Source organism: Crotalus tigris, unplaced genomic scaffold (assembly GCF_016545835.1).
Source record: "Crotalus tigris isolate CLP2741 ecotype Arizona unplaced genomic scaffold, ASM1654583v1 scf7180000017545.3456711, whole genome shotgun sequence".
NCBI classification, from domain to species: Eukaryota; Metazoa; Chordata; class Lepidosauria; order Squamata; family Viperidae; genus Crotalus; species Crotalus tigris.
Window position 1 is genome coordinate 1,613,760 of NW_024096464.1, and position 14,864 is coordinate 1,628,623.

Below are 14,864 nucleotides of genomic sequence, written 5' to 3' on the forward strand. Positions count from 1 at the left end.
TCTTTGCCTACTTTACAAGAATGGTTTCATAAAGTTTCGTATTTGGCAGAAATGGCAAAGATTTCGGCTTTCTTAAAGGAGCAATCTCAAGAAAAATTTTTTGCGGTATGGGAAAAATGGATAAATTTTATACAACATAATTTGGATATGGAAAAATATTATTTAGCCTTTTTATAATTTGTAATGATTGTTTTTTCTTTCTTTCTTTCTTCTTTTTCTTTTTTTATATATATACATTTTTTATGTATTATTATTCATATATTTTTTTTTTATATATATATATATGCTTTATTCTTCGTCTACTTTCTTCTTTCTTCTTTCTCTCTCTCTCTTCTCTTTTTATTTTTTTTTTTCTTTTTTAGTATATATTATTCATTTTAAAGTTTATGTTATGTATATTATTATTATATATATTATTACTGTGATTTTTATTATTATTATTAATTATTTTATAAATTGCAAATGTTATTTTTAAAATATTTGTTAAATAATCCTATATTCAGTTCTGGGAAGTCGGGGGGGGGTGGGGTGGTTGGGGAGGGGGGGGTGGATTTTTATTTGTAAAACTTTTGAAAAATTTCAATAAAAAAAAAAAAAATAGTTTCCTCACTTTTTGACCTACAGCCTAATCCCATACAAGTTGACTTTTATTCTTTATAAAATATTTGTTTTAAAGCCAAATAAGGGATTTGAGGCAGGGATATTTTAAACTGATTCAAAAGCACCATCTCACCCATTCATTCCTCTTCATTTTCCTCCCCCCCCCCCAAAAAAAAATTCTAAGTGCAAATACAGAAGTATTTTACAGGGGAATTTCACCTTTAGTTTCATCCCAAACAATGTATAGGAGTACAAAGTTGGTATTACTTCATCAATAATGAACCATAGTTTAGTTTTCCAAACAACTGTTTAAGTTTTGATCTTCTGTACCAGATATGCCTAACTTTTTGTAAGCCAAAGCCCCACTTCATTAGGTGTATGGAATGTAATTCTAAATTGGCATATTTGCAGTCCTGGGGAGAAGAAAAAAATGTTACTGTATAGCAAAGACAGAGGAGAATATAATGCAAGAAGCATTGGTATCGTACTATATGAAAACTTACATGCAAGTTATTTACTGCTGCAAAAATCAACCATGCAATATAAGCACACAAACGTAAATTAAAATGCAATAGCAATTTATCTGTGATTTGCTCATGCTATGATTCATTCAAATATTTTTCCAAGCCATATTGTGGTTTTTGTTTGGTCTTAACTTAGCATATTGTGTTAATCCAAGCACTATATTTTGTAAATAATGCTTCATATTGCTTAGCCTGATATATAAGTCTACACAATTGTATGTTCAATAGTTCAGATAAATCAAACCATAGTTAGCACAATGGTTAAGTCAAGTTTACAACCTAATAATTTAGTAGTGATAAGTTATTTAGCAATAACAATTTTTGAATGTCACCATGGTTATTTTATACATTTTGTATTTTGTCTTGCATTTTCTTCTCCGTATTTGTTGTTTTTCTTTGATTAAATAAGCATATTTACCAACACCAAATTCTCACTTTTAAATTGGATTCTGGTCCACAAAAGAGCATCTCTTTTTAAAGATGCCATAAAATATACAGCTGTTTTCCTGTTTGAATGGCTTCTTCAAGGCTCCAAGCCAAAGCCAAAAATACAGGATTGTGCCCTCTAAAAGAGGGTTTGCCAAAGCGTGAGGTGTACCTGTTTCGGAGTCGTGTTTAGAACCTTTGTTTCCATTGTTACAATAAATCTTTCTTTTCCAAATTTCACGGTATTGTTTTCGTTGTTCAATATTGTACACCTACTCTCTTCTTGTGTTCATCTTTAGGGGAGGTGTATGCATTAAGATTACCCCAACAGGAGATGTGAAGGCAAAAAAGTTCAGGAACCTCTGCTTTAAATAAAGGATGAGAACTTACTCCGATCTAAGTAAGAGAAACAGAGCCAAGATCCTTATGAATGGGCCTCGGATCTTGGCCTGGAGCCAAAGGAACAACTGTATCCTTTTGACTTCCACGACGTGGGAGCCAGGCTTCTCACAAAACAAAGCACATCCACCGGCTACATGGCCCCCACGAGATCGGCTCCAGCCAATGGGCTTCCGCTTTTAACGCAGGAAGATTTCGGTTAATATCAGGGAGGCACTTTCAGTCCAAAGCCTCGCGCCTTCCCGCGCAGCCCGATCTGGAGTCAAGCTCAGGCAACTCGAATTTTAAACCCAGCCCGGCTCTTTCGCAGGCACTCCGATTCCTGTCCAGAGTGGGGAAACGGAATCGCTACTCCAGATTTACAAAGGTGTGCAAAGGGAGGCCACGGCTGCTTGGAAGGAAGTTTTGATAGATCGAAGCTATTCTGCTTCGTGTAGTAAGGGGGCGGGTAGGGAGAGGTAAGGGAAAGAGTCCCGAGGGACAAGACCTTCATCCCGCACAGGCCCCTCGCCCTCTTCAAGATTTTCGCCCTCCCCGAAAGCCCCCGTTTACCTTTCCGCCTCGGCGCCCAAATTGTCTTTCCTTCGGCCCGAACCACGGCAAAAGCCCCTTCCCGTTTTCGCCCGCCGCTTCCGGCCCAGTCCTCGCCCCGCCTCCTCTGACTCCCGTAGGCGGGGCGTCTCTCACTCCTTGTTTTCTTTGGCAAATCGAGCTTGTCCATCAAAGGGAGCGCCTCGCCTCTTGACTGTGAACAGCAGCTGCAGCCGAGGAAGCAAGGGAGTTAGCGCGCATGCGTCGAAGGAGTTGCAGCTGCTGCTTCTGTACAAGCGCGTCAACCCCAGGCGTGTGGAGGAAGCCGGAAGGAGGCAGCTGGAGGTTAATTTTTACTTGACGGAGTCCAGGTCGTTGAACCTAATTTGGTTGAGAACATGTGGATTTTTTGCCAAGAAATCGCTTTTTCTTTGTTTTCTCAGTATTGGATGGATGTGCACACCAGGATAAACTTTAACGTGATTTGTGTGCTGTATGCTTTTGTAATTGAAGTTTGCATAGAGTAATTTGGTGCAGAAATCTAATCATTCGGTTTTTTAAAGGCTGTTTTATTTATAGACATTTCTCGAGGATGATCATTGGTTGCTTCACGCTCTTATTGAGGTTCAAGCTATTTTAGGATTGCTTAGCTGAAAAAGGGGTAGCCACCAAGAGTGCCGTCAATTGAGAAGAAACGAGCACTCTTCATGCTCTTCAGTTTTGGACTACAGAATCCATCATTAAGGATCCTTTTCAATTGTAGGGCAAACTTCTGAGAGCATCGAGTGAATTATACTCTATCAACTTAAGATCTACTTACTTAACTGAGAGATGGGTTTAGATCTGAGCCTTCATTTGCTAGTTTGTATGGTTGTTTTAAAGTAGGGTTGTAATATAAAACCATGCAGAGGATTCAGGCTGAGTAACGGCAGCTCCTCCCTCTCAGGAATTAAACCAATAGGTTTGATGGCTGATGATTTTTTGTTTTGGAATAAACTCAGTCCTAAACCCATAACATCTCAGACAAGTCTTGTTATAGTTAAAACATTACACAGATATTTTCATTTAGAGGAAATGAAGGAAATAGGAACTAATCCCTTAAACCTAATTTTGGACATTACTTTGCCAAGATCTCAGTGGCTGGGTTTGCACATTGCCCTAAACCAGGGGTAGGCAACCTTGGCTCTTTTATGACTCGTGGACTTCAATTCCCAGAATTCCTGAGCCAGCATGGAAACCTCTCCCTTTCTCCTCAGCATGGCTGGCTCAGGAATTCTGGGAGTTGAACTCCACGAGTCATAAAAGAGCCAAGGTTGCCTACCCCTGCCCTAAACCATCATAGTTTGGTTTAAATAAACAAATTTTTGCTCAGCTTGTAATTATTATTTATACATCAGAATGGTTATTTTCACATATTGCATTAAATACAAGCATGCCATGTCTTAATGGAAAGTGGGAATCTACCGGTAGCTATTAGAATAAATCCCTATTTACAAAATCCCACGGTAACTGTAATTTTATGCATAATTCACTTCATCTGTTGCAGTTTGAAAGTCACCACAAAAACACTTCAGATAATCTGTTTTGAAAGTAATATATTGGCACCATTATTGTTCAGGAATATGATTTTAATCTTCAATAGTCTCAAAACTACAGCCTTAATTGTATTCCTTGTGCTGTTAATCTGTACAATATGTTGTCTAGATTTGTCACTCTCTCAAATAGCAATTGTCATGGGTTACAATTACCATCCCTGTGAATTTTTGAGCCTAGGAAGATAGCTTATTACTCCTTCAGCTTCACCATCTATGTTCACTGGCAAGCAGGCACTGGTATTGTTCAGTAACTTTACCTTTTAAAATAAGTGTACCTTTGTGTATATATGGGAGGGGGGAAGAAGCATGAGCTTATTTCCTAATTAACATCTGTGGGGTTATGAAGAGTTAAACACAATTTTATGAAAAAGGGGGGGGGGGAGACTGCCATACGTTGTGATCCTAGTCAGACTTTAGATTTCATTAATCAATGCAAATATCAGTTATGACTAGTAATAACCAACCACTATAAGAAAATGTCTCCTCATAAGTTTGTTTATAGCATTATATATTTAATTTTAATGATAAGTTGAATCTTATCAGGAGTGATGTTGGTGAACCATTTAGAATCAACTGTAATCCTGTAGCATTTTAACTTACAATGTCTGAGCTTCATTTTTACCTATTATTAAAAAAAGTTATTGTGTCTTTATTGAAATAATGAGTCAACATCCAATACTTGTTGGAATTTTTTTTTTTAAGTTTTAGATGTAGTAATGGCACAATTTAGCAGCAGTGACTTCAAACGTTTCTTACATCTGTAGATCAATCTTGCACATCAGGTTAGAGTTATTTTGAACTAGTTCTCTTTATATAACTGCTTGAATTCAATGATATTTTTGTGTTGTCTTATATAAACTGCTTAGTTCAGATTGTACCATATTTCAACTGAATTAAGTTTTGTTATCATGTTCCATGTCATACGTTTTTGGGTTCCACTCGTGAACTGGTACTCTGACTTCCTGTAGCAGTTGCACAGGACAACATTCCTTTTTCTCTCAATGATTGCAAGTTGTCTGGGTCTTGAAGCTGCAAAGCAGTGTACCACTTTTCGCCCCATCATGCTTCATAGATAGGACGAGGTACTTTTGTTGGCAATATTTTTTGTTTTCAAAAAATATTTCTCGTCAATGCCAAATAATGTCCACTGTTGTTTTGTTGGTCCACAAAACATTGTTCCGATAGCTTGACATGGATGGAAATGTGTTTTTCAAAAATCATGTTTTCCTCTGAAACATGAAGTTATCCTGTTATGCAGTATTTTCCTTCTGGTGGGATCATGAACATTGGTGTCAGGTAATGCAAGCGTGGCCTGTGTTAAAATTATTATAACTTTCAATCCTGGGAAAAATAACAAGGGTATTCCATTTTCTCCATTGGAACCCTGATTTATTGTGGATTGCTGGAGGCCAAAACATTTAGCAAGTTTTATAACTCTTTCCAGACCCCAACTTTTTCTGAGGTCCAGAAAGCTCTGTTTGGGGCATAAGGTTACGTTGTGAATAGCAGACTCTGATGATGGCAAGATACGTAGTTTAAAACAAACTCTGGAGGATCCCTCAAACCTGTACTATACTGCCATCTCATTGATTCCAACATTTAATTCAACACACTATCTTAAGAAAGCTCATATCCTACGGCTTCATGAGGTTTTCCTAGCTAACAAAGATAATGAATGTTGACTCAGTAAAGACCTGTTATTTATTCAAAGTTTATTACAGATTTAGATGGAATTTTGATCAGATTGCATGTGATGGTACTGCAAAATTATGCTCTAAAAATTAATTCTAAAGAATTCACAAACCTTCTCTTATACCAGTATGTCGGGTACCTGACTGAGTTTGAGTTTAGCAACTAACTAGGGTCAGGGCCAGTTAACTAAGATAAGAAAACACAAAATAACAGGGGCATAAACTAGTGGAAAAAGGAAAAAAAATCCTTTCCAGATGGCACTAGTTTTGGAGTGCTCCCATGACTGTGTCCAACAGTTTATTAGATATAGATCTTTTAAAAGATTAAAATTCATCTCAGTAGGATCAGTTTGCAGCTAACTTAGCTTGATCCAATACAATGTTGGGGCTTGACAAATGGGCAAAATCTGAGATTACTCTATACTGCAATATGAGCACATTAACTAACCAGTTATATTCTCTTCCTCCCATAACTGAAATAGAAGTATTGATATTATCTTAAAACCTGAGTAATCAAAATCCAGATCAAATATATACATTTTTAATATCTGAAATATTTACACGATGAAATCTTTATAGGATCCCATTAAGAACACATTTTCAGATGCAAGAATTCAGTAACATGGGATCAGAGTTATACCTTCTGAGTAAGTGATCTGTATTTCTTCAGGTAAAGAGATATCAGAAGAGTGATTTTTTTTTTTTTTTAAAGTCAAGTTGTTGCTTCCAGGAAAATGTTTGTCCTGCAATCAAGAAGCCTATGGCATATAGTCTTTTTTACTTGTGAGATTTTTAAAAATGCAGTTTACAGTACATTATTTATACCACATCAGCATGTATAAAACCCATATTGTAAGACGGCAGGAAATGGTGCCCTCTACAAATCTGACAGACATTTTACAGTACAAAAAAGAATAAAGTCACAGCTGACTTGATGGCTTACGTAACGTTTTTTCATCTTTGAATACGTTATGATCTAATATTGTAAATTGTTCTGCTCAAATTACACCTTTATACCATTGCTTTCCACAAATATCCCAAACTGGCCTATTTCCAGTTTCTTTTTAAATAATAAAAAAATAAGATGTCAGGTTTCTATTAGAAGGGCTAAAAGTAAATATAACTGTGTGGTATTTGTCCTAATTAAAACAACGATGACAACAGCAAAACTAAGTATGAGAGGTTCTGATATAGTTAAAATGAAAGTCCTGAGTTTATGCAAGTCCACCATTTGTTTTTTTCTACAGGACAGGCCATCTAAAAATATTACAAAGCCCAACAAGTGAACAAGTTAACATCCATCCGTGCAGGTGAAAACTGTCTTCCAGCAAAATGACTCCCATCCATTTTTGGAATTTTAAAGTTTATTCTATTTTAAAAATGGAGGGAAAGAGACTGGTGCATTTACATAAAGCTCAATTATTTCCATATGTAATAAGTGGAGATGTCTTCTAAAACATGGGTGTCTTTAATATTTACAAGAAGCAGTCTAGAAGATGAAGGTCAGAGACTGTATACAGCAGCTGTAGTTTATAAATCATACCTGTTACTTTACCTGGCGCGTGAGAACCACCAATGAAGGATTTGGAGAATTACAATCAAGGAAGCAGAGAAATGGAACAAAGATAGCCTCAATGAAACAGAGGATGAAAAAAAATTCACATTTTCTACATTTAAAAAATACAGGTCTCACAAATGTCTCTGAGCACAGAGAAACTTCAGTTCTTCAGTGATGTGAAACAAAAATTGAAATGGAACCATAAAAAGAAGTCTTTATTTTACCAGACCAATCTTTTTGGCTTCTGTTTCATATATTAATAACCTCCACATTTTGACTATAAAAACTTCTGCTTCTTCATCTAGCACCTGTAGAAGAAATAGAAAATTTCAAATTTAGGGCATGATCATTGCTATTATTACTCTGGATTCATTTTGTAAAAACAGCTATTTTGTTTTCTGATAAAGTATTACAAGTTTACACTGGTAAATTCTTGCTTTTACTCACCATAGCAACATCATCCAGGATGCTTTGTGGTGAACTATGAGCCATAACCTGAAAGAGAGATACATAGAAATTGTCTTAGTATTTTAAACACTTTGAAAAATGAAAGCACATGAGATTTGGAAATGATACCAGTATAACAGAAAAACTCAAATTATCTTAAAACTACCAAGAACAAGTCTCACTTCTGATTTCCAATAAAATGGTTTTCCAGGTGCACTTTAGTCTAGCAGATATGGCACTTTTAAGTCTCCATACTTAATATGACAGACAGACAAAATGCTAATTATTAAATGTAATGTTAACAGGCATTTCAATGTTTATTAAGAAGGCAGATGTTACAAGTGGACAGCATGTCACAAGCAATCTCAGTAGGAGCATACCATAGTTCTCAAAACACATGATCAATAAAAAGTGCTATATGGGTTCATCAACAGATTTCTGATCTAAAGCCACCAATTAAAACACCAAAAGCTGACTGACTGATTTTCTCCAGCAAGTCTTCTATCAATAAATTTTATAATAGAGAATAGTAGAAATGTGAAAAATGGAGCACCCAAACGTTAAGTCAACCATTACACAGTGGTTCTTAAAAGTTTGTGAATCCATTTGAATTTTTAAAATTTCTGCATAAATATGTCCTAAAATGTGATCAGTTATCCGAACAGGTCCTAAAACTAGAAAATCCAGTTAAACAAATGAGTCAAGAACATTATCTGGTTTATTTATTGAAGAAATTGATTCAAAGCTATCAATCTATGTGTTGCAAAACTATACAAATCTTTAGGATTATCAGGATGATCAATTCATTTGAAGTGGTACTTAAGAGTCAGATATTTCAATCAAATGGATGATAATCAGGTATAAATATAAAAGACCCTGCCTTATTTAAAAAAGAGAATTCTGGGTATTAGCTATAAAAGTCTGATTTTTCCCAACATAGGTATGTGGAAGTGTGCCATGGCTTGAATAAAAGAGATTTCTGAGGATCTCTGAAAAATAGTTGTTGATGTTGAGTAGGCTGGAAAAGATTGCAAAACCACCAGCCTACTCTCAGGCAGATCGTGTAAAAAATGGATGCAATTCTGAATTTTTTTTATCCTCCCCAGGAGTGGTTCACTAACCAGGAGCAAGGCATGTAATACTCAGGAAGACTGCAAAAGAACTGCAATGTTACATCTAAAGAACTAAAGGCCTTTCTTGCATTGCTGATGTCAGTGTTTATGAGACCACCATTGCGAAAACAGTGAACAACAATGGTGTGTATGGCAGGATTGCAAGGAGAAAGCCACTAAAATACCATGTGGATAAGCCAGAAAGGTATTAGAAGAATGTTCCATGGACAGGTGAGATAAAAATACAACCATTTGGCTTGAATGAAAAGCGTTCAGAACACAGTTAATGTTTTAGAATGGCCAAGTCAAAGACCCAACCTTAATCCTATAGAAATTGTGTGTAAGGATATGAAGTGGGCAGTTCATGCAAAAAAAGCTGACCAATATCCCTGGATTGAAGCTATTCTGTAAAGAGGACTAGGCTAAAATTCCTTCAAACTGAAGTACAGGATAGATTAACAGTTATCAAAATATTTGGTTGCAGTTATTGCTGCCCAAAAGGGCACACCAATTACTGAAAGCAAAGATTCACATAATTTTGCCACACAAATATGTAGCTTTGGATCATTTTCCTCAATAAATAAATGAACATATTGCATTTTGACTCATTTATTTAACTAGCTTCTCTTTTAGGATTTCTGTGAACAGGTCACAGTTTAGATTACATTCTTTTAGAAATACCGAAAATTCAAATGGATCCATAAAGTTCTAAACACCACTATACATACAAAAGAATTGAGGCCTTTAAACTATGGTGTTGGAGAAGACTCCTGCAAGTCCCCCGGACTGCAAGGCAATCAAACCAGTCAGTCCTAGAGGAGATCAACCCTGACTGCTCTTCAGAAGGCCAGATCCTGAAGTTGAAACTCAAGTACTTCGGCCACCTAATGAGAAGGAAGGACTCACTGGAGAAGAGCCTAATGCTGGGAAAGATTGAGGGCAATAGAAGAAGGGGACGAGAGAGAATGAGGTGGCTGGATGGAGTCACTGAAGCAGTAGGCGTGAGCTTAAATGGACTCCAGAAGATGACAGAGGACAGGAAGGCCTGGAGGAACGTTGTCCATGGGGTCGCGATGGGTCGGACATGACTTCGCAACAACATACATACAAGAGGTATGCACAAAATATACTGCTTTGTTTCTAATCAGAACATGTTCTGCTGAACCATTTTGTATTGTTTCAGCTTTCAGGTAAAACAAAATCCAAACATGACGAATTGAGTAAAATTAGTGTACATCACACACACAAAGATATTTCTCTTTTGAGAAGTTGCTACTGCAGCATAGAACGCTGGATCACCAATCTCTGATCTTGCCAGAGCCTTTCTTTCTTTCCTCCTTTTACAAAGGTGCAGAAAACTGTTGGCCATATTCCAGAATATACTCTCCATTTACTTTAAAACAATAAAACTGAACAGACTTGGCGCACATGCCAAACTAAAATCGTACTCTAGAACAACCATTCAAAATCTGATGCCTTCACAAATGTACTGGAGGACAACTCTCGTCATCTCCAGTCTGTCTAGCCATATTTTCAGATTTGACCTCAAACTTACCCAGAAGATTCCAAGTTGACAACTACTGCTATAAAGAAATATTTTTCAGTGCACAGCTATTCTCAATAAAGATAAACCACCATGTTTATCCAAAGATACTCTTGACTTTTGCAGTATCCAAAGATACTCTTGACTTTTACTTCCCAGATTGGAACAACCAGGTTCAGTTGCTCCATAATTTAAATTCTTGCTATAATATTATTAGTACTCTTGTGCACAACCTTAGTAGCATTTGATATCACTAGCAAGTAATTTTACATATGCATTACAAACATACCTAAAACAACTAGGCTAAGCATTTATGTTTGCATACTAATATATTTTGTGTACTGCAGATGATATACTTACCTGTATTCACAGAACTCTGGTTTCCTTTTTCTGTCTTTTTTTTTTTTTTTTTGCACTGAACTTTTCAACTGCTATCAAGATTCTGTTTTTTTGCAAACAATAAATGCAAACATGTAGGCTTTGAGTTGCAGAGTCCATCCCTTGCTCTCAATGCAGGAATCCAAATTAAAGTATCCTCAACAGACAGACTGTCCAGCATCTATTTGACCAACTTCAATGGAGGGAAGCTCACAACTCTTTTGGATAATTTGTTTGTCAGGCTATTTTTACCATTCAATATGGTATTTGCATTATTTTAAGTATTATTACTGATAAATATTTGGAGATTTCATTCAATTATTAGCTTTCAGATGTACAGTGCAGCCAACACTGGAGAATACATTCTGAAACACACCCTGGGCTAGACAAGCTGGCCAGTCAAACGGGCTATCCTGGAAGCTGCTGAGGAGAGGCTGTAATCAGTACCTTCCCTCTTTCCCCACTCCTGCCATCATAGTTGTTTTTGGTTTTGTCCCTCTTTCCTCTCTTCTGCCTGTAGAGCTCCATTTTTGACCACACCCAAAGTAGTTCAGGCACAGACTGAGAACAGCCATTCTGCACAAAGAAGATTCATATACAGAAACACACAACTTTACATGTCTAGAAAAATAAGCTTACCTTTGAGCAAACAAAATCAACTAACGTAGCTTCTTCTTCACCAATATATTCTATTATTTTCTTGTTAATCCATGGTCTAATTCGCCTTTCCATTAACGTCTAGAATAAACACAGTTTTTTAAATATATTTTTCTATACCACTATGAGTTACTTTTATCCTTTTGAGAGTCATACATACACTAATAGAACTTTTAAATGGAGTAAGATCTTCAAATAGGAATGCAATCTTTAATTTAAACTTTAAATTAAAATGTATTTTTTTTTTCTGTCAAGGTGTCTGCCCTCTGGAATGGTCCCCCAGAGTTCTGAATGGCCCTCACTCTGAGAATGTTTAGGAAATCACTTAAAACCTGACTATTCTCCCAGGCTTTGGGAAAGGAGGATGGAGTCCGTTGGATGGATTTTTTTTGTTTATAAGTCTATCTTCAAGCCACTTCGTATTTTTCTCTTTTTTATTTACACTGTTCTACTTTTAAATGTCATTCATTAAGCATATTATGTACCACTACAATAAAAAATGAGTCAGTGACTAATATAGAACCCCCCCCATATTTAACAGACTGACACACAACTATATCAAGTCACCAGAAGGTATCCAAATGTTGACAGTGCTTCCCTGTTTGTATATTGTGAAACCCTGATTTACTTATCTTGGTGAAACAGATCAAGATCCTTAAGATTATATTTATTATGATTATCATTTCTAGATAACATCATGTGCACTAGGTAACATCACATAATGAAATGTCTGCAAGAAAACAGTCAAGCTCAGAGAGCACCAAGGATCCCTCATTTTATACCCTGTACCCTGGAAACAGAGTATGACCCTCCCTTGGGATGATCAGATATTTGCCTGGAGATGGCCCAAATGAGACACGACGAACTGTTGCAATGAGCATTTTGAATATTATATTAATGGGGAAGGGGATGCTGGTCAAAATACTCACTGAATCCACAATAGACCAGTCAAGAGGATAAGCAAATAGCTCTGGTTTGGCTGTAGGAATTTTCTCAATTAAACTCTTAATGTGTTTGCGCTTCTCTTCCGTGTTCACGCTGCCTTTGGAGGAACCTTTGTCTTCATCGCCATAATCTAGAGGTACCAGTTTTCTTTTTCGGGGCATGTCATCACTGTCTTCATCTTCAAATTTATTGAAGACGCTGTCAACGGTGAGTTTTTTTCTTTTCACAGCATTAGGCTGGTTGGGACTATTGCAGGCACCTATAATAATATAAAAGAAAATATTTATCTCTCATGTAATACAAATTCCTCTCAGGATTTTGTCAGAATCAAGGTAAAGATGGCATAATTAAAAGCAAAAGGGCATGAATAATTTTTTTTACGAAGGAGAGGGGGAAGAAGGATTCATGGCAACGCTTAAGAGAAGCTTTATATTTTTCTGTTTTTTTTCCCCATTTTTAGGAGGATGCCAAGCTGCAAAAAAACAAAAATCTTACCCAATTTGAGGCTCAGTCCTATTTTAGGCCTGTATTCCTCTGGCTGCTGCTGATCAGGAGAGTTTTCATGTGGGATGATGATGCCACAGGGAGATTCATCCCCAGGAGTATTGGGAGTTGCGTTGCCACTTGCTGACGAAACAGATGGAGCCGAACTGATAGGCCGCAGTGTCGGTTTAAGGCAGGGCTTTTGCTCTGGCTCCTCCTCCTCTTCTTCGGGTTCTTCCCGCTTTTCCTCCTTTTCTTGCTTTTCCTCCTCCTCTTCCTCAGATTCTGGTTCCTGTTTGGTCTGTGGCTGCCGACGTCTTTCAGCTTCTTGTTCCATCTATGGAATATAAATGGAAGAGAATGATTAAAAAGCAATAGGAAGACTGCCGAAAGGGCCTTTTCCTTTACCAGTTATAATGGAAAACCTGATCTTTTAACATCAGAAGCATGTTTCTCTATTCTCGCTCGGTCTCCCCTGTTGTGATACATTTCAGAGGGGTTGAGTAGCCACTATTATTATTAACCAAAGGGTGAGAGTCAGTGCTCATTGCCGCCCCTCCAAGAAAATGATCTCAAACTGAGGCAAGTAATCAGTACAGTGGTGATTCAAGTATACGCTCCCGCCACAGATGGAGAAGACACAGACTATGCTTGCAAGTCCTTTGCTAAGGCATCTTCTCCATCAAAAAAGGACATCAAATTAATTACTGGAGATTGAAAAACTAAAGCTAAAAATAAAATCAAGGATTGGAATGATGTAAAGCCTCAGGGTGTGAACTGAAACAGAAATCAAGCTAATAAAGTTATGATAAGAAATCTCAATATTACACTATTATAATGTTTTGTTTTATTTTTATTTCTTATCTCTAAACCACATATCTCCCCCGAGAGAGGGACACCGTAATACTACTATCTCTACATTACATAATATTCAATATGCACTGATGGTATTACCTAGTTTGGGTGATGAAACATCTGCAAGAAAACAACCAAGCTTAGAGAGGACCAAGGACCCCCTCATCTCAACCCTGAGCTACAAATATTCTCTTCTATCAGTTTCAATATTAACAGCAAATATTTTCTTCAACTTTGTAAAAGACAACTCCAAGCACAGAGCTACACATGAACGGCACAGACAACATCAATGTCAGATTAACCATATAAATCACGACAACGATGGAAAAGTTCTATTCGGTCAGCAAAAGGAAAATCTGGTGCTGAGTAGAAGTGCTCATATCATGAAGTCCTTGAAAAATAGTAACTTACAACAATTAAATGAAAAGGATAAGACTGCGCCCCTGCCCCCCCCTCCCCCGGGAAAGATATGCAGACTTGGCAGAAATATATAGAGAATAGATTCAGAAAGGTTTCAGAATTGCTGAGACAGGTAGTCCTCACTTTAACCATCTTAATTGGCACTGGCAACTCTACTGCTAAGAAGTCGCTAAGTGGGAAATGACATGGGTGGAAAGAGACTACTCGGTTTCACGCCTTCAGCTTTTGTTTGCCTCCTAACTGTCTGCGGAGATTCTCAGTCATCCAGGTCACAGTTGTCCCAAAGGTGCTTTTTCAAAAGGCAACTGGACAGTTTTTTTCCTTGAGGAAGAAGAACAAAACATTTCCTTTCTCATCCAAGAAGCTTCATCAGTTGTGATGGTGGGGGGGGGGGGAATGGCAGGATAGGTATTGTTAAGACTGGGTGGTGGGGGAATGGCAGGATAGGTTCCGACCGGACTGGGGGAAGGGGGATGGAAGTTGCCTCCTAACATTTCCCCTTTAGCTCCGGAGCCTGCTTAATGTCTTGTGCACATCAAAAGCAGTATGGTCTTGCTGGCAGCCTGAGGGGGAGGAGAGAGAAAAACAAGCAATTTCTATAGACAATCTCTCCTTTGTCTCCTTTCCTGTAGCCAGTGCAATCGCATGGCTATTGATGTGTACAAGAGCAAACAGCTTACTCTCTTGAAATCCCTTCCCT

General features: G+C 37.4%; 2 protein-coding genes across 5 annotated transcripts in view; both read right to left on the reverse strand.

The window, feature by feature from the left end:
- The window catches only part of PSEN1 (presenilin 1), a 43,283-nt gene extending 40,651 nt beyond the window's left edge, over positions 1-2,632 (reverse strand). The window contains exon 1 of the mRNA XM_039332746.1: positions 2,502-2,632. The gene's annotated coding sequence lies outside the window, so the exon portion shown is untranslated. The remainder of the gene's footprint in view (positions 1-2,501) is intronic.
- Positions 2,633-5,772: 3,140 nt separating this feature from the next.
- RBM25 (RNA binding motif protein 25) overlaps positions 5,773-14,864 on the reverse strand; it is a 34,361-nt gene continuing 25,269 nt past the window's right edge. For all 4 annotated transcript variants that reach the window (XM_039333097.1, XM_039333016.1, XM_039332941.1 and 1 more), the window contains 5 exons: positions 12,902-13,226; positions 12,391-12,665; positions 11,444-11,542; positions 7,772-7,819; positions 5,773-7,632 (listed from right to left, as the gene is read on the reverse strand). In XM_039333097.1, coding sequence (XP_039189031.1) covers positions 7,540-7,632; positions 7,772-7,819; positions 11,444-11,542; positions 12,391-12,665; positions 12,902-13,226 — 840 coding nt within the window. In that variant the 3' untranslated portion in view covers positions 5,773-7,539. The remainder of the gene's footprint in view (positions 7,633-7,771; positions 7,820-11,443; positions 11,543-12,390; positions 12,666-12,901; positions 13,227-14,864) is intronic.